The 19,405-nt window shown below is 55.8% G+C and overlaps 1 protein-coding gene across 2 annotated transcripts in view; it reads left to right on the plus strand.

The window, feature by feature from the left end:
• The window catches only part of SCN4A (sodium voltage-gated channel alpha subunit 4), a 44,023-nt gene that overhangs the window by 22,224 nt on the left and 2,394 nt on the right, over positions 1-19,405 (plus strand). For both annotated transcript variants that reach the window (XM_075523017.1, XM_075523016.1), the window contains 13 exons: positions 628-866; positions 2,729-2,902; positions 3,209-3,565; positions 6,697-7,125; positions 11,095-11,224; positions 11,539-11,693; positions 12,927-13,100; positions 13,682-13,804; positions 14,074-14,352; positions 15,532-15,585; positions 17,072-17,209; positions 18,063-18,167; positions 18,883-19,153. In XM_075523017.1, coding sequence (XP_075379132.1) covers positions 628-866; positions 2,729-2,902; positions 3,209-3,565; positions 6,697-7,125; positions 11,095-11,224; positions 11,539-11,693; positions 12,927-13,100; positions 13,682-13,804; positions 14,074-14,352; positions 15,532-15,585; positions 17,072-17,209; positions 18,063-18,167; positions 18,883-19,153 — 2,628 coding nt within the window. The remainder of the gene's footprint in view (positions 1-627; positions 867-2,728; positions 2,903-3,208; positions 3,566-6,696; positions 7,126-11,094; positions 11,225-11,538; positions 11,694-12,926; positions 13,101-13,681; positions 13,805-14,073; positions 14,353-15,531; positions 15,586-17,071; positions 17,210-18,062; positions 18,168-18,882; positions 19,154-19,405) is intronic.

Genomic DNA, 19,405 nt, shown 5'->3' on the forward strand with positions numbered 1-19,405 from the left:
CCCCATGCAAGGGATGATTCTGGACCTGGGGTCTCCGTACAGGGTCAGTGCACCGCAGCGAGGCCCAAGCAAGGCTTTTCATCCCAACTCGCTAGGATGATGCCTGGAGGCAATAATACAACATCTCTTGCAAATGAATGGGTTTGCAATTGATTACAGCAGTCTGCAGAGTCAACTGAGAGCTGTTGAGTGGCTTCCCAAGAGCTGCTCTCTCAACTTCAGCGAAAAGTACCATAGACGCAGCAATAACAGGTTTCTCAGCCCTGTCCTCCCTGAGAACGGGCATCAAACTCTCTGGCCACCCCACAGCAGTTCCCTTGGATGTCCCTGCAATCTCAGCATGGCAGGGAAACCTCAGATCCTGCCCAGGTGCTGAGAGCAGGTTTGGACCCACAGTCCCCTGACTGATCTGCCTTTCCATCCCTGGTTTGGAGGGTAAGGTCTGCGATATCACTGTGCCTGGCCGTGGGAAGGCTCCTCCTTTTAGCTCCCATATTAAACTCGTAGATGGTCTAGGGGCCGGTTCAGGACCTCAGGAGAGGTCTCTTCTAGGGGGTTAGCACTTGCCCCACCCAGGGGAGGACAGGATAAGCCTACACTGATGACATTTTTCTTTCCTGCCCTCAGAGCTGGAGGAAGCTCACCAGAAGTGCCCGTCCTGGTGGTACAAATTTGCCCACATGTTCCTGGTCTGGAACTGCTGTCCTCTGTGGCTGAAGCTGAAGGAGTTTGTCAAGCTGGTGGTGATGGACCCCTTCGTGGACCTGGGCATCACCATCTGCATTGTGCTCAACACAGTCTTCATGGCAATGGAGCATTACCCCATGACGGAGCAGTTTGAGAACGTGCTGACCGTGGGGAACCTGGTAGGCAGCTACCCTGGTAGGGGGTCCCGTCCTTCCCCGTTTAGAGCCACAGCAGCCACACCATCCACCCTGGTGGGCAGATCCCCTCTGCTGCCATTGTGTCACCTGAACAGCGTGCATGCATGCCTGGAAACACGTCCCAGCTGCTGAGAAAGTGCTGCAAGGGTCTGATCACAGCATCCCTGTGATGGGCTGGACCCCAGGACAGCTCAGATCAAGGGAAGTGATACGGGGGTGGGATCCATCATCCCCTGCCCTCCTTCTGCTGCAGCTTCTGTCTTGGTTGGTGCGTCTCAGTGATGCCAATGTCTCCGTGGCCCTGCAGAGCTGTCCTGAGCCATCTTCTACATTGCAATGCAGGGCCAGGCACGAGCTGCTGCCAGCCCTGGCTGACACCACAGTGTCCTTGCGATGCTGGGTGGCCACGTGGCAGATCAGGGGCCAATTCAGGTGCTGGAAGCAAAGAGGTGCCCACGGACCAGGAGGCAACAGTGCTAGCAGCATTAAATAGTAATAATAATAATAATCATCATCAGCAGCAGCAGCAGCAGCATCATGACTTTTCCCAGTGAAATCACTGCAAATCTGGGCTGTCCTGATTTTATGGGTGTATCTAGCGACCAGCTGCGGCTGCTCCTGAAGGAGCTCAGGGTAAATGGCTTTCAGCTAGGATGCAATCTGCTCACGGAACAAGTCAAGGAGGGCCCGGGTAGCTCTGGGAAATGCAGCTACGGGATGGAAGAGCTGGCCGACTCCTCTCCCGCCACCTTGCCCTGCCCCAGCACCTGCCGGGGCCTCTCTGTGCACAGGCACTGGAGTGACACACGCCGGTGCCCGAGCCCCGGGCGGGCAGGATGACGCTCAGCACATAGCTGCTTTGTCTCTGGTTTCATTCAGGAAATACAAGGGGATTAATTGGCTGTTGCTCGAAGCACGGTCACGCTGCAAAGACAGGTCCAGCTTTTCCTTCGGGCCGGTGGCAGTTTCTGGCTGCATGTACACCCCAGTGCAGGGAGCCGGCAGGGCCAGCGGGATTTGCTGGGGAAGGGCCGGGTGGGGATGGGAGCAGGAGAAGCAGCTCCCGCTGAGCCACAGTCTCGCCCCACATCACCCGCCTCTGCCCGAGATGAAAGCAGCAGCGCCGGCTGCCCATCTTGCTGCAGGCAGACAGACGACCAGGCTGTAAGCGAAGAGAGCAGGGATCAGCTGGCAAGAGCAGGAAAGGGGACGTTCTTGGGCTGGCAGGCAAAGGGGCATGTCGGGGAGCATCCCCTGGGATGCCGGTGCAGAACTCTCCCTGCAAAGTGGAGGCAAGGACCTGTGCATCCCAACACGATCCACATCCAGGGCAAAATTTGTCACCGGGCCCCCTCTGCACATGCCATGTCATGAAATCGCATCAAGGATGCTAATTGTCACATTGCTGATCCCACTCAGAGTAATGTGATAATGCACAGCACCGATGTAGTCCCAGGAAGAAAGTAATGTGTAAAGGCCGGATCAGCTTTCGCTGGGCTCGGGTAGGGGCAGGGGCATCCCAGTAGCACCCCAGTTCCCAGTGCTGGGACTCTCTCTGATTCAGAAGTCATTTGAAGGGGGTCCCTTTGCCAGTGAGACTTTTATTTTTAATTTCCACCTGCCAACATGCACCTTTACCGAGTCTCTCCAGGAGCAATCGGTTCCCAATATTCCCAGCCTGGATCCACAAGCCACGCTGGGCAGCAGCTGGGGAGCTTCTTCTCAACCAGCGCTGGACCCAGAGGGATGAAACACCTTGGCAATACCCCAAAAAGGAGAGGTGCTACCCACCCCATGCCACGCATTGGCTTTCAAGCAAGCTGACGGGGTGCTGTTTCCCACAGGTCTTTACAGGGATCTTCACGGCGGAGATGGTCCTGAAGCTCATTGCTTTGGACCCCTACGAGTATTTCCAGCAGGGCTGGAATATCTTTGACAGCATCATTGTCACCCTGAGCCTGGTGGAGCTGGGCCTGGCCAACGTGCAAGGGCTCTCCGTGCTCCGCTCCTTCCGCTTGGTACGTGCCGGGGACGAGCTGTGCCGGGGGGTTTTGGATGCAATTGCCACCAAGGTGGAGAATGGCTTGTTTGATCTCCTTTATGGTGGTCACCAACTTGTCCCCTGTTAAAGATAACACTGACAGACGAGCTAAATATTTAGGAAAGTCAGAGTCTGCGCTCTGCAAAGCAGTTGGGTGTTTAATCCCTCCTGCCTTAATAAAACTGCCACATGAAGGTCTAATCCCAGCTTCCCAGCCTTGCTGACACCTTGTGGCAATGAAAGCCCCAGGCAAATCAACGCCTTGTCTCCTTGCTCCTTGTAGCTGAGGGTTTTCAAGCTCGCCAAGTCCTGGCCCACCCTCAACATGCTCATCAAGATCATTGGTAACTCAGTGGGTGCCCTGGGGAACCTCACGCTGGTGCTGGCCATCATCGTCTTCATCTTCGCCGTGGTGGGGATGCAGCTCTTTGGGAAGAGCTACATAGAGTGCGTGTGCAAGATCTCCTTCGACTGCACGCTGCCCCGCTGGCACATGAATGACTTCTTCCACTCCTTCCTCATCGTCTTCCGCATCCTCTGCGGGGAGTGGATCGAGACCATGTGGGACTGCATGGAGGTGGCTGGCCAGACCATGTGCCTCATCGTCTTCATGATGGTCATGGTCATCGGGAACCTCGTGGTGAGTCTCAGAGCTGAGGTGGACCCTCAGTGAACAGTGGGGGGCAAGTCGGAGGGTGTTGTGGGGTGGGGACACCTCTGCCCCTTGCTCTCTGGCCAATACCGTCCAGCTCAGCTCATCTACAGGGCTATGCCTGTAGGCATGGTCTTGTTGGAGCCGTACAGGAGCACAGGCAAAGGGCTTGACCTCCCTCCTGTTGACCCGGTAGGGATGTGCTGTGTGGTCAGCTCTGTAAAGCAGGGTAAAAAGCAATTTCTGAGGGACCTTCAGCTGAAACTAGATCAGGAACAGAAGGGGAAACCGAGGCATGGAAAATTTCATAACTTTAGGCACATGCAGGAGCAACTCTGGGACAAAAGAGGGCTCGTCTTCAAGCTGCCCTTTCTTCTCCACGTGCCTTTTCAGGCTTTCCTCCCCCATTTCCCACCCTCCTGCGATGAGGGACGGAGGCAGCGTTATATCCACCTCACCCCAGGGCTGGCCCTTTGCTCCCAGGTGCCTTTGGGAGCAGACCCCCCTGGAAGACTTTTGCAGATCCCCAGCATCCCCCATCCTCACCGCGGTCCCGGTGGCATCCCGGGGATGCACGACCCCCTGCAGCACGGGGGTCCTTCCCCTGGGTCCTGGTGATCCCGGGTCACCATCACTCCCCCTCCCTGCCCGTTGCCCTCCCTGCTAACCCAAACTGCTCGCTGCCTGCGCTGCAGGTCTGCAAGTTCCAGGCGAGCATGAAATCCTTTCTAAACTTGGTAACCCTCTTGCTGGCGGCTTTGAAGCTTGTTTTCCAGGCTGCGTGGGCCCTGCTCTCCCTTCTTAAGGAGCAAGGCAGGGGAGGGAAGCGCGGCGGCTTGCCGAATCGCTCCTATTACTTGCCGGGGTTGTGTAAGCCCTTTGGAATTTGCTTTGAAAAACTATCTGCCCAGGGAGCTGCTGACGCCTCCCTCCCCACCACGGGTGGCTGCTCCAGCCCCGGGCTGGCACAGCCCTCCAGAGGGGTGAAAGCAGCCCCGGGGAGAAACCCAGACCACCCCATGGGTCGGGTCAGGGGTAGGGCAGCTGGAGCGTCCCACTTCGAGGGCAGAAAGTTGGGATTTGAGTGCTGCTTGGCTTCCTTGGCTCGTGCCAGGTATTTGGGGCTTGGAACTGGGCCCCGCAGCAGCATGGAGAGCCGTGTTGGCTGCAGACCTCACCCTGGGGTGTCCTGGGGTCTGTGCTGGGTGATGCTGGGCAGACGTGCAGGCATCGCCTCGTGGTGGGGAGCAGCCCCACGTCCCCCCGGGCTGCCCATCGCCCAGCAGTCAGCAACAGTTTGTAACGCTACCTTTCAAGAGGGAACCCGTTCTTTTGAATTGCAATGCTGAATCAGGCTGAAAATCACCGGTAAGCAGCAAGAGCATCTCCAGAACAGTCTGCAGAGAGCGCAGGAGCTTAGGGACCGGGAATCGCAGCTGGGGCTCCCTGGAGACCCTCCCCAAAAGGGGCTCTGGAAACCTTTCCTCTTCTGGAGCCAATTTTTGGGGCAGGACAGCCCAGCCACCCCTCCAGGAGACTTTCCTGGAGACGATACGGGGACAGCATGATTTTCAGCTGGTGGGGTCAGAGGCGGCCCTCCCAGAGGTGTAGCCCTCCCTGAGACTGCACCCCAGCTTTCCAGGCGAGCTTTGCAGCTCCCGCTGTGCTCTGCGCTGCTGCACAGGGTTCATTTAAAGCTAATTAAAGAAACACAGCGCACAACCACCTACAAAGCCATCTCTGCCCTCTTCATCCTCTTTGCCAGGCTCTCCTGGCCGTGTCTCAGGTATTTCCGAGTCCTGGAGCCTGTTCTGAGCAGCCTCCCAAGCATCCCGGCTGCAGGAAGGTGTGTGTTTCTCCCCACTTCCCCTGCAGAGGAATAAGGCGACGGTCGGTCGTCCTTTACTGTTAATGACACTTTGAGCATTTCCTTTGGGGTTATTAAGGGAAAAGGGAGGAAGCCAGTTGGGTGACAAGGTAACGGACTCCTGTCCAAAAAATCCAGAGCCAACAGCAACTATTAACTGTAATTGGTGCTTAACGTAAGTATTAAACTGATGGGATAGTAGGGATTTATTTAAAGATGCGATTTAAGTCATATGGTATGAGCCATGTGAAAACAGCAGTGACCTTGAATAGCAGCTAATTCCCTTCTCAGATACGCTGCTGGCACAAAAAGACACAAACATCAACAGCTGTGGGCTTCGCCCATCGGCCGCTCTGCGCAGCGAGTTCATGGCTGGGTGCTGCCAATGCTCCCGTACCCCGGGGAGAGCCTGTCCCGCTCCTCTTCTCGTGAGCTGCTCTGAGTTTCTGGCACGCAGCGAGTCCACCCATGCCAGGCGAGGCTGCAGTGGGGTCCAGTCACGTTTGGGCATGGTAGGAGAGATCTGATGGAAGCAGGAGAGAGCCCATGCTTGGAGCTATATAGAGCATTGCATTTGCATCCCATGAACTGACTCGTGCTGAGATGAAATGCTGCTCTCTGTGGAGCACAGCGGTCTCTGGTAGAAAGGGGGGAGGTTTTGGCTGTGGCTCAGGCTTCTACGTGGCTCCAGGGTGCTGGAGACCCTCAGGAGGTCGCTGGACATCTGAGCTACCAGAGCCAGCAAAGAGGAGGGGAAGAGTTGCAGCTGGGAGGACAATAAGCAGAGCTTTCTCCCTGGGAAGAGAAGGGATGGAGCTGCGTTGCATCCCTATGGGTGGTGGGGAGAAGCACCGTAGGCTTTGGGGAGTCCCATGCGAGGACCAGCCAGGCCAAGAGCTCCAAGCGAGCGAAGGGAGGGACATGTTGATGGACCCACAGGGCAGGTGGTTTGAGGGGGCTGAAGCGATGACTGGCATCGCTTGCAAATGGATCAGCAGGACCCAAGCAGCTGGGGGTGACACTGAGACCATCGCAGCCCAGGGAGGAGTGAGGAGGACCATGTCCATGTCCTCCAGGAGAAGGGGTTGGCATCTCCGCAGTCCCCTGAGTTGGGCGATGGGAGGAGGGAGTCCCATGACATGCCTAACATAAGGGTCTTCTCCACGGCCATGACTGGTCCCTGCCGCTCCAGCCTGCGGGGACGATGTTGGTGCCGGACGTCAGCGCTGGTATTTGCTTTTGTCCCCTCCAGGTGCTGAACCTGTTCTTAGCTTTGCTGCTGAGCTCCTTCAGCGCTGATAGCCTGGCAGCGTCTGACGACGACGGAGAGATGAACAATTTGCAGATCGCTATTGCCAGGATCACCAAGGGGATTGACTTTGTAAAGACCTCTGTCCTCATGCTGCTCCGCAGGCTGTGGAAGGGGAAGAAGGTGGCCCCGGAGGAAGAGCAAGAGCACAGTAAGAGGGACAACTCTGTGCTAAACCACGTGGACACTGGCCAGGAGCCCAAGTCGGAGTGCCTGGACGGAGTCACTGGCAAAGAGCACTTTTTCATGGATGAACTGGATCACATGAATTTCATTAACAACCCCAACCTGACGGTGCAAGTCCCCATTGCCTCGGAGGAGTCTGACCTCTACGAGGAGACGAGCACCCAGTCGGACACCGAAGATGCCAAGGTAAGAAAGGTGGGTGGAAGGGTTTCAACCCAAAAACTGGGATTGACCCATTCTTGCTGTGCTGCCCAAAGAATTACGCTGGTTTTGGTTACTTCTAGCTTTTCCACAATGTGTGGCATGGGCCAAACTTGGGGTTTTTCAACCTGGCGTTTCCCAGTGTAAGCTGGAGGTGGGGGGGTCCAAGCAGGGGTTTGGCCTCTTTTGGGTCAGGCTATGGGGTTATCGCTAACACGAGGGGGACCCACTGCACCACAGAGTTGGCGCAAGGGTCAAAGCGCTCAGTTTGGGGTTAAAGATGTTCCAGAGGAATTTGATGCCAGGAAATGTGCTGATGGCACTAACATTGGATCCACTGCTAATGCCTCAGAAAGCATCATCGGGGAGGGTATGAAACCAGATGGAGGTCCTTAGCACAAGTGAACATGAAGCGATGCACTTTGGATCCAAAGCTGACGAGACAGCTGATGTCAGCATTGCTGTGTCGAGGCACGGAGAGGACCGTCAGGGCTCGTGGGACACTGATCGCCTTGGTGCTCTGGGAGGACGACCGGGAGATGCGAGACAAGAAACTTGGGAAGACCCGAGTGGACACAGAAAGGAGGGTGATAATCTGGTGGGAAATTACTGCTCGCGATGGGGTCGCATTGAGGTCCTGGGGAAACGCAGGGCAGCTGGGGATGCTGCGGTGGAGAGGAGCAACTGCATCAGTCTGGAAAGGGGTTTTGCAGGAATAATAGAACAGCTCTGACCTGGGGTTTATCATGACTATCAATGGCAAACGTGCCGGCCCAGGAGCTGAGGAGCCTCTGGGAAGCTCTGTCCCAGCTTGTCCTGCTCGGGGTGGTGTGCTGGGGCAGAAGGCAGTGGTGCAGTTTGGGTGCAATCACAACTGCTGCTGAGTGCCTGGCTGTGATTGCACAGGGAGCCCAATGCAGGGCTGGAAAATGAACCAGGACTCCCAAAACCCCCGAGCCATCCGCCTCCCTCCCCATCTGCAGGCTCCTTGCAGCTCCGCGCGGTGACAGGGACCTGGCTTCGCTCGGCGCACGGTGCAAGAAAAGGGGACAACCCTGATTTTTTTAGCTGGGAAAACAGGGTGTTTTCAGCAGTTGGGGCTGCAGGAGGAAGACGGCAGGAAAGGTGGTGGCTGGCTGTGACCCACTGCAAACATGCTGCTAAGCTGTGCTCAGAAGGGACAAACTCTCCTGGAGCACCTCGGTCAAGGGAATGGCCGAGGGGAGTTGCTGTTGTCGTTCCCCTTAGTGTTGCCAGCAGGAGGGCTGAGAGCTGGCATTTTCCCCCAAATTTTTCCTACTACAAGACCAGTCCAGTAGCACTAATCCCCAGTACGCTCGGGCCACGCCACAGCACGCTGGGCGTGCGGTCGCGCTGCACGGAGGCGACGCTAACGCCAGCCCAGCCGCCGCAGGGGGACAGATCCAGCCTGGTCTGTGGGGCCCCCACGGACCTCAGTCCCCTGCCACCACGATACGCTTCCTGGCAGATGGCGGAAAACCTCGGTGTGCAATTATGGACGTGTCCCCGCGTGGCTCCGGCGTTGTGGGGCTGTGTTCATCTGACATCTAATGGCACCTGCTCCAACGCCCTGCACGGAGCTTGGGTTTCGAGAGCCATCCCTGGCTACTCGGCATGTGCGGGGGGCAAACAGCATCTCTCGGCCACTAAAAATGCCAGTTCACCCCATCGTCACTGATGGTTTTGGTGGCTCAATTCAGCCTAACGTTGACCAAGGTGCAAGCCAGGGGGGTGCATTAACGACCCTGCCCCTGCTTGAACAGGCAGGGTGGGCAACGGGCTGGCGGTCATCACATGAAATGACTGCCTAGTAGTTAGAAATCGGGTGCTAATGGGTGGGAGCCCTGAGCTGGTCCTCGGGGAAGATTGCTGCTAGCTTGTTGTGTTCACATGCCGTCGATTAGCTCCAGATGGAGCCAGAGCCCGGTGCACCGCCTCGCGCTGGGGACACGGGCTGCCGGTGATGATTGCAGACTGGGGGGATTTCTCCAGACGGACCGCTCAGAAAACGCTGATAAATGCTCTCCCCCTTCTAGAGCAGCTCCTTTCCGAGGCAAAGATATTTTTCAGGGTGAAATGATAGCAGCAGGACGATGGCAGCAGCGTGGCTGATCTTCTCAAACACTTTTGCATCTTACGGTTGATTTATCTTGTGCACCGCAAAGCAGCGAGGAGGTGACAGGAGCAGCAGCGCTGGTGTGTGGCTGTGCAAAGAGTTAGTGCTGTGGCTCAGGGCTCTTCCTGGGGGCTTTTTGCCTTGGACTCCCATCCTGCCGGGCAGGGTGATGTCTCCTGAGATGCTCTGGGCTGTGGTGCATCACAGGAGTATTGTCAAGTGCTGTGAACTACGGGGGTCACAGCGTGAGTCTGGGTGTGCAGCACCCGAATGCCAAAGCTCAGCGCTGGCAAGGGTGGGGAAAGCCCTGGCTTTGGGTGGAAACACCCAGCCAGGCTGGAGGTGCCGACCCAGGTGTGTGATGGAAATTGCCCTGCAAACCTGCTGGTCGCAGGAGCGTGGGGGCTCAGGAGCCCCCAGGGCTGGGGTTTGGGGACCATGCAGTGGGGCCAGCACAGTTATCCCTGTCCCCATCCAACAGGACCTGCCCTGAGCACCAGCACACAGAGTACCTGGGTCGCACGAGCCTGCCGAGCGCCTCTTGGGCACGTTTCCCCCAGTCTCTGGGGCGGCTGCGCTGGTTCGTCCCCACCTCGTGCCTTTGCAAGACTTGTCCTGAAGGCAGATGGTTTCTGTGTGTCCTTCCCTGGGGTCACAACTTGCCTGGCTCCATGCCGAGGCCTCCTAATCCCCCCCGCCCCTCCTGTCCTCCCCCCAGCCCCAGCGGAGGGTGGCCCCACTGCTCCTGCAGAGCCACCGGCCAACAGCTCCTGCCACCACTGCTGTGTGTCCTGCTCCTCAAGGCAACGCCCTGCGTGTCCCCAGCATGCAGTAGCCAGGCTGTAAGGGTCCCCCAAAGCAATGTCTTCTCCTGCTGATGTGGCTGTGGCCCCTGAAGCTGCAGGCAATGATGGTGCCTCAAATTACCCCAGGGGGTCTTCCCTGGCTTGTCGGAGGACGGAGCAGCTACTTATTCACTACTGAAAGCACTAGAAAACTTGGGGAAGGATTATCTCCTTCCCATGCAAGCCAACACCATCCTGCATTGGAGATGCCCCTCCAAGATCATCTGCTCCCAGGTAGGACAGGGAGGTCTGGGGATTTTCTCTTTCCTCAAGTGCTGCAGAAGGTCTTCTCAGAAAGCCAAAAAAAAAAAAGGAGGAAAAAAATCCCAGGGGCTTGCCAAGGTTTTCTCTTGTTATCAGCCCCTCCAGGCCTTGCTGAGTGGTGTCTGGGAAGCCAGCCAAGCTGAGCTGTGGCGTGGGATGGAGCTGGCGAGAGATATTTGGGATGCAGGTTTTGAACTTGGGTGAACCTCAACCTAAAAGCCCTTCGGCACAAGCCGAGCCAGCAGGATTTGAGAGAAGTGCCATGGTGGCTGCCCAGGTTTCTGCAGGTCTAATTGTACCAAAGGGTGTTTGGCAGAGCATTTCTTGGATGGGGGCATGCAGAGGAGGAGGTGAGAGAAAAACAGCCTGAGATGATGGTACAAATGGATGGGAGATGGACTTGCTGTGCTGGGACCAAGGCTGGGGTCAGGAGACCTTTTGCTCCTGTGAACCTGGATGAAAAGCAAAGCTTGTGCAAGCTCATGTACCAACGATCCTCCAAGGTTTGCAGCCCTGGCCAATTCAACAGCTTCACTCTGGGCTGTTTTCATAGGAAAGGGACTCAGAGCAGCCTTCAAGCAAGGGGGTCCCACCAGCTGGCTGCCTTGGTGGGGGCAGGAGGAGCCAGAGGATGGCTGGAGGCAGCCGTGGCCCACGAGCATCCCTTCTGCAGGGCAGTCCAGCCTGAATCCTCCTCTCCCTTTGCAGAATCCCCTCTCCAGTGACAATGCGTCGTCCCTGTGCAGCACCGTGGATTACAAGCCCCCGCTGCCGGTGGAGGAGGAGGTGGCGGAAGAAGCTGAGGCCAGCAACGAGCCCGAGGAGTGCTTCACCGAAGGTGAGGGACCGAGCAGGGCAGGGGAAGCTGGGGAGAGGGGGAGGTGGGTATGGAGGGGCCATTGCCAACCAATTCTTGCAGCGTAACAACCCCCAGGCTCACTTAGCTCAGCCCAAGCTCCAAATCTTCCTGTACTACCAAGGAGATGGTCCCCATGGGGCTCCCCTCTTGCGTGTACACCCTCAAACCCAGCAGGAATCTGCTCCAGCCTCCACCTAGGAGGGTTTGAAAAGACAAAAAAAGCATGACTAGTGTCGTGTTGGTGGAAACGCCCTGGCCAGGAGGTAACCCACAGCTCTTTGTCCCATCCCCAGCCTGCGTGAAGAGGTTTCCCTGCCTCTATGTGGACATCACCAGCGACAGAGGGAAGGTATGGTGGAACATCCGGAAAACCTGCTTCCGCATCGTGGAGCACGACTGGTTCGAGACCTTCATTGTCTTCATGATCCTCCTCAGCAGTGGGGCACTGGTAGGTCCCACCTTTCGCCATGTCCCATTTGCTCTGCAGCAGCTCCACAGCTTGGGGGGAGCCCAGGAACACGGGCAGGGACCAGGCAGCAGCACCGGAGGCTCTGGGCATCGCCTGGTTGTCCCCTGTGCAAAATAACACAGCTCTGGGCAGATGTTTGATTTAAAACCCCATTTGGCTCAGGTCTGCCCAATGTAGAGCTTTGCAAGGGGATCTAAACACCCTCCCCTTGCTCTCCGAGAGCCCTGCATTGGTACAGTCACCTCTGTACAACCCTCCCCAGCATCCATCATGGGCTGTGGTCCATGGGCTCAATGGGATGTAACCACCTGCAGCCTCCTCTCCTGCTCTTAATGTCAACCGTGAGCTCTCTGCACCATCCATTTAGCTTTATGTGGATGGTTCCTCATTTCACTGCCTCCATAACTGGCTGTCGGGAGATGCTTTATGAATAATTCATGGTTATTATTTTGCTGTTCAGCACTTCCAGCCGCTGACTGGTGCACCATCCCAGAACCTGGGCATCCATTTAAATCAACCTCATTGAAAAGCTCTGTGTCAGCTTGTTGGTCCCCTCTGAGTATTTGGGCTGGATGTAGCTCAGCTGCATCTGTAAATACACAGAGCTAATGGGGAGACCAACTTCTCTGCAAGTTTGAAGGTAAAGAGAGAGGGAAGGAGGACAGAGGGACTGAACTGGTTTTCAGCCATACCGTATGTGTCTGCATCACGCTCTGAAGTGCAGTTTGAGGATGTCTGAGGTTGTAGCTAGTGCCGGAATCGAAAGCTGTGCTAAAACAGCTGTGCAACACCTGGCCCCCATGCCCGTACTTCTGGTTGTTTATGTTTTACATGCCAGACGGACAGAGCAGTAACCTAAACTCCTAAGAGCATTTTCAAAACTACCAAGGCAGTCAAAGGTGCAGGTTGGCGTCCTGGCTTTTGACTTGTGCTCAGACTGGTGGGAATTTGATGCAGCTGGATTTGCTTCGGTGAAGCTTTGCTTCAGGACAAACACCGCTCTACATAGCCAACAAGAACTTGCAAACGAGAGTTAGACCCCATGTTGACCAGGTGCATCAGTAAATGCCACCTGTAGTTAGGCTCTCAACTTTTCAAGCTGCCCCAAGCCCTAGGAAAGCAGGGACAATGCAGGCATGGATGGGGCTGCGCTGAGCCGTGCAGCGGGTCTAATGGAAGAATGACTGTCACGTAGCTCCACGCCTCTTCCAGGCTTTTGAGGACATCTACATTGAACAACGAAGGGTGATACGAACCATCCTGGAGTACGCCGACAAGGTCTTCTCCTACGTCTTCGTCATTGAGATGTTGCTCAAGTGGGTGGCCTATGGCTTCAAGGTGTACTTCACCAACGCGTGGTGCTGGCTGGATTTCCTCATCGTCGATGTAAGTGTTGTTTGATGAGCACCTCTAGAGCCATAATTAGCCAAGGGATTTCGGAGCATTAAGGGACTGTAGTAGGCTGTTGGAAATGAGCCCATGTTGTATTTTAAAAGACAATGGGGTGGCTGTGGAATGAGGACTCAGACCATTGCTTAAAATAATGGTCCTCCACAGGAAGGGCCACTTCTTTCCCTGGTTGCAGAAACCCTTTCAAACCCTTTCTGGTTTATGCTTAAGCCAAGAACAAGCCCATGCTGTTCTACCAGACCCCAGCAGAGATGTGAAGGGACATAGGGTGTCCCAAGTGCTCTGTAACGCAGCAGGCCATTCCACCTGTGCAGTATTTCTGCGTCCCTCGTCACCTCCACCCTCATACCCAAGAGGCAGGGACATCCTCCAGGTGGCTGGTCACCAGGGACCCAAGGACTCGATGCCAGTCCCTTTGTCCCGAGCCAAGACGATGGCCACTGGCCTGAGGGAGTGCTGGGGAGAGAGGGATGGGCAGGAGCTGCAGGGCTGTGGCTCAGTTCCTTTCCATTGTTTCCACCTGAGATGCTGCTAATCCCTTGGGCTGCTCCTTCCAGGTTTCCATTATCAGCCTGACAGCGAACTGGCTGGGATACTCCGAGCTAGGAGCCATCAAGTCCCTGCGGACGCTGAGGGCTCTGAGACCACTGCGTGCCCTGTCCAGATTTGAAGGCATGAGGGTAGGTGCCTCCCCTGTGTGCTGCTGGCTCTGACACGGCCGTGCAAGCGGCACCGTTCGGCAGTCACCTACATCAGGGACCCATCCCAGTTGGTTTTTAGGGGCCTCCAGATCAGTGGGATTGATGCTAAGGTACCTTTGGTCCAGTTTGAGTCCACTTGGTGCTGCAGAGGAGGGTAAGGCTGGGGCACAGGGACATGAAGGTCCACATCATTGCTAGCCTGGTTCCCTAGCCAGGTCCTCCAAGGTCTTTTTTTTTTCCCCTTGCAGGTGGTGGTGAACGCCTTGCTGGGTGCCATCCCCTCCATCATGAACGTCCTGCTGGTCTGCCTCATCTTCTGGCTGATATTCAGCATTATGGGGGTGAACCTCTTTGCGGGGAAGTACTACCGATGCATCAACACCACCTCAGGGGAGCTCTTCGACATCAGCGTGGTGAACAACAAGAGTGACTGCATGGCCCTCCTCTACACCAACGAGGTCAGATGGGTCAACGTCAAGGTCAACTTCGACAACGTGGGCTTGGGATACCTCTCCTTGCTGCAGGTGGTACGTAACGAAAGCAGCTGCCGTCCCTCCAAGACGTGCACTGCCGTAGCAGGGCAGCGTGAATAGCATCGGGGCTGAAGCAAGATGCTGCCCTGATGCCTAGATGGGGCTTCTTGGCTGCTTCTGAGCTCCAAAATTGGTATTGAACACAAAAAACCCTGCAGAGCCAAGGAGGAAAGGGATGGGGTAGATGGGAGGGGAAGGTAAATGTCACCAGGGACCCGCTGCAGATGAGTATAGGTGGCACCAAGCCTGGAGCTGCGAGAAGTCCTCTGCACAGCACAGGATGCAGGAGCGAGGAGGGGAGGCACTCTCTTTTCCCCCCACCCATTTGAAAAGTTCAGTCTGCTGTAGTCGTAGGCTGCAAGAGTTTTGCGTGGGGAAGATGACGATTGGAAAAACAGTGTGTGTGTGTCTGCTGCAGGGCAGTGGGCGAACGCAGCCGTGCTTCCACTGAACCCACCGCAGCTGAGCCAGGCAAGCAGAAGGGGAACTGCTCACCGCAATTTTAATAAAAATATAGGTGTGGGCTCCATTATTGGGTGGGCTGGGGCTACTCCTATCAGATCCAGGGGAACTGGTAGTTGCAGAATCAGAGCATAACCCAAATTGATTAATCAGCTTTAAATTCAGCTTCCTCTTCAGGTTTGTTGTTCCATCAGATTCAGGAAACAAGATGTTCAGGCTTTTTGTTTAACAAATCAGCAGCAAAAGCCTGTAAAAGATGCAGTGTACGCCCCGACTCCAGCAGGATCGGGATCCAGCAGAGCGCAGAGGCAGCGATACAGAAGTCAGGGCTACGGACACGGCACAGGTTGGGAGCGGGAGGAGCAGCCAGGCCTGGCACAGCTCTGCCGTTGGGAAAATGCACTTTGTTTTGCGGGGAAAAAAAAGAGTCAATTGCTTCTTTTCCCAGCCTGGTTTGCATCAGTGTTTTGGGAATTCCCTGGTAACCTCAGCCACAGAACAGAGCTTGTCTGCATTGGGGCATTTTTCTTGCGGATTCAACTTACGGTCCCTCTCCTGCCGTTCCCCTGGAGAAGCTGTAACTCTGGGCTGAGCAGGCGTGCTCAGAGCTAAACCCCAAACTAAACCCCAAACACGCACCCATCGCCCTGCCCTCCCTCCCTAGCCCCAAATACCTCCCAGCAAATCTGTTCTTCTCCACTGTCCCCGCAGGCGACCTTCAAAGGCTGGATGGACATCATGTATGCTGCCGTGGACTCGCGCGAGGTGAGGGGACGAGCAGGGATGTCTCACAACTGGCACCAAGCATCGCTCATCCCGCCGGGTCGGTTCCCCCGGCAGACTGGGAGCAGAGTCCCGGGGCCGAGGTGCAGCTCAGCGCGGTCTGGGGATGGACCCCTCGGCCGCAGCATCCCCTCTGGCTCTGCCCATTTGTGCCAGGGGGCTGCCAGCATCCCACCCATGGCTTCAGCTAGGACATGGGCTAAAGAGTGGAGAAACCCACAAAACGTCCCCCCCTGCTGAGGTGCGCAGCCTCAAAAACTCAGCCAGTTGTGTCCCTGTGCCACCCATGTCATTGTCACCAGCCGCACCATGGCCCCCACACCGGGCTCCCACCCCACCCGGGCTACAGCTGAGGCCAAGTCCGCTCCCCTCGACTTCAGCTTCGTGGTCGGAAATCCCTGCTCTGCCTCCGCAGCTCTGCACCGGAGGCCTTGTCCTTCACCCTCCTATGAGACGATGCCCTCCGTGTACCCTTCCATCTGGGATTGCTTATCCCGTCCCAGAGAAAGTGCCTGGCTTGAGCAATAAACAGGTTATTAAAACAGAGCAGTCAGCATTTAACCTTTGGGTTAAATGGATTATTAAAAAAAAAAAAAAAAAAAGCCTTTGGAAGAGTTTCATGCAGAGGCTGTTTCTACTGTGATCCATCCCAAAAAGCGTCCCCACGCCAGACCATGCACTGCCGTGAGCCGACACAGCAGGAGGGACTTCCTACCTTTCTCTAAGTGAGCAAACTTGCCAGTGCCCCGCCGGGGGGGTCAGCCCCGCACACCCCCCGTGGGCCTGAACGTATTGTTTTCGTTGCCTTTTTTTAGCATCAGAAACAGCCGCGCTGCTCGCCCCGGCTGCAGCTGCCAGCGCTCAGCAGAGGAGCCACTTCCAGCTCCCTCTGAAAACGGCTTGGGCTCCTGCCTCCCCGAACGCCCAGGGCACAGCTCTTTCGGGAGCAAATCCACTCTCTTCTGCCAAGAGCTTCCCTTGAAATGGGGGAAGCACGTTGTGACGCCTTGGGACGTCTCCAGTCGAATGTAGAGCAGAACTCAGCGATGCCCCTTGAGATGAGCGTTTTCCGAGGCTGCCAGGCTGTGCCACCCCGGCGTGCTGGCATGGCGCAAATTAAACCCCTTTTCCTTTGCCCTCGTGGCTATACTTCAGCCCTTGGAAAGCTGATTATGGGGAAGAAACTCATTTTCTCACTGATATCGCTGCACCTGGGCATCCTTTCCTGTTCCCCAGCCCATGCTGTGGGACCAGGGGTCAGCAGATCCTTGTCCCCCAGCCGGTGTCACGTGGATGTCCCTTCCCGTGGCTGCTCCCATGGGGACCACTCAACCTGCGCAGCATCTGCCAAAAGCTTTGGAGCAGCCACCCCACGGCTCTGTCCGGATACGGGGACCCCTCGTCTGGGGGCTTGGGGACACACTTTCTGGAGAGGGTTAGTCTCACATTTCCCATCTCTCCTGGTCAGGTTGAAGAGCAGCCAGTGTACGAGATCAACCTCTATATGTACATCTACTTCGTCATCTTCATCATCTTCGGTGCCTTCTTCACCCTGAACCTCTTCATCGGCGTCATCATCGACAACTTCAACCAGCAGAAGAAAAAGATAAGTATTTTCTGGATCCTGCAGCCACTGTTGTCTCCTGGGGTGCTGGTCCAGGATGGAGGGGACCAGCATGGTTGTGGGGCGATGGGACCAGGGCCACCATGCCCAGTGCTCGGATGGACCCCAGGGTTCCTCTGCAATCCGAACTGCTGTTATCCATCAGTGGCTTCCCGCAGAGTGAACAAGTAAGGAGAGCCTGACAAACAGCACATGGGGCTTTGTGTCCTGGCCACAGCATTTATAGAGGATTTCATTTATGGGTGCAGAGGGAAGAGGCAAGCGAGGCTGTGTTTTCTCTTGCCTGTGCCATGGCAGGCGTGGCTGTACACCTGTGCCGTCGCTTTTCTTTTCTTTTCCCACCCTGTGACCCTTTCTCATCATTTTTCCACGCGTCAAGGAGAGACTCAACTTCTGCTTTCAGGCGAGCAGCACAGGACTAATAGCCCTGGGCTGCCGGAGGGGGGAGAGGGTGGAAGGTGGGTAACACGTTGTTTGTGCCGAGCGAGGTCTGAAGCACGCCGAGATGATGCCTCAGTCCCAGCAGGATCTGGCCAGCAAGGAGGGGGTGAGCCCCAGCAGGGCATGGGGTGCCCCACTCGCTGCAGAGGAGACGGCATCTAACCTCTGCAGGAGGAAACCACAGTGCTGGGGTTAGCACCTGTGGGTGCTGTGAACTGGGGGAAGCAGCACAGAAAAGAGCAAGCAGGGAGGAGCCAGGTTTCACTGAGTCAGTGCAGCAAGCAACGCCTGGTAGGAGCTTGGCTGGAGATGCTTGGTGGGAAGGAGCATGAATGGAGATGCTTGGTAGGAAGAGGCTAGTTCCCAAGACTAACAGTGGTGATTCCCTTTATACTTTGGAGGCAAAGACATCTTCATGACGGAAGAGCAGAAGAAATACTATAATGCCATGAAAAAGCTCGGCTCCAAGAAACCCCAGAAGCCCATCCCCAGGCCATCGGTATGTTGGGTTAATCACCCTGGAGTGCAACGGGGAGGGAGCACTTCAAGCCACCGACTGTCCCAAAGTGAATGAGAAGGGTCTAGGGAAGAGCATTTGCCAAATCCTGGCTCCTCATTGCTACTTTTCAGACAGGACCTTGCGAAGAGCTGGGGCTTCAGAAGAGGTTCACATCAGGCAACCTCCTTTGGATCTGCTCTTCAGCCCTGGGTCCGCTGGCAAGAGCAAGGGGGGGATCTCTTTCGTGAGGGTTAGGTTTTCTCCTAGCTCAGCTCCCAGCTCCTCTCTCGAAGGGCGTTACTCAGGGAAAGCTCAGTTTTGAGCACTCTTAGAAGGGACATTGCCAATACATACGCAGTTGTGACTTGGGTTTGGTTTTGATAGCCCAACCCACGCAAGACCTTTTCCCATGTGTTTATTTTTGCCCTGATGCATTAGCTGTGGATATAATTAGAAAGCAACTGTCCCCCATCCCCACACCTCCTGACCATGGTGTTACCAGGTGGGTTTCATCCTGCAAGGTGCTGGGTATCCTCCTCCCATAGCTTTTGGGGCCGTGAGACCTGTATACTGGCCACAAACGTGAGGTTTCCTGCACTTTTTTAAATATGGTTCCTTCTTCTTTTTCTGTTGTGTCTTTGTTTTGTGTGTGTCTGTCCTGTGTTCCCACCTCACCTTTGGTTCTCCATCATCACCCACATGGCCCTTATGGCAGAACAAGTTTCAAGGGATGGTGTTTGATTTTGTTACCAAGCAAGTGTTTGACATAACCATCATGATCCTGATTTGTCTTAACATGGTGACCATGATGGTTGAAACAGATGATCAAAGCGAACTCAAAACATCTGTCCTCTACAAGATCAACCTGGTCTTCATTGTCATCTTCACCGGAGAGTGTGTGCTCAAAATGTTTGCCTTGCGCTACTACTACTTCACTATCGGCTGGAACATCTTCGACTTTGTGGTGGTCATCCTCTCCATCTTAGGTGAGTCCTCAGGGGTCCCACTGGATGACAAACAGTGGAAATGGTCTGGCTGGTCCACAGCCAGCAAGCTGTCACTGGCCACCCCCCTACACCCACCCTTTGAGCAGGGCCAAGCCAACAGGACAAGACAGATGTGAGGCCACCAGGCAGGGTGAGGGGCTGGGATTCTGTCCCACTCCTCCTTGGTGTTGGGTTCCCCTTGTCTCCATGTTGCATGGCTGCACTGCTGAAACAGAGCAGCCAGCATTTAAC

Source organism: Mycteria americana, chromosome 22, assembly GCF_035582795.1.
Source record: "Mycteria americana isolate JAX WOST 10 ecotype Jacksonville Zoo and Gardens chromosome 22, USCA_MyAme_1.0, whole genome shotgun sequence".
Classification (NCBI taxonomy): domain Eukaryota; kingdom Metazoa; phylum Chordata; class Aves; order Ciconiiformes; family Ciconiidae; genus Mycteria; species Mycteria americana.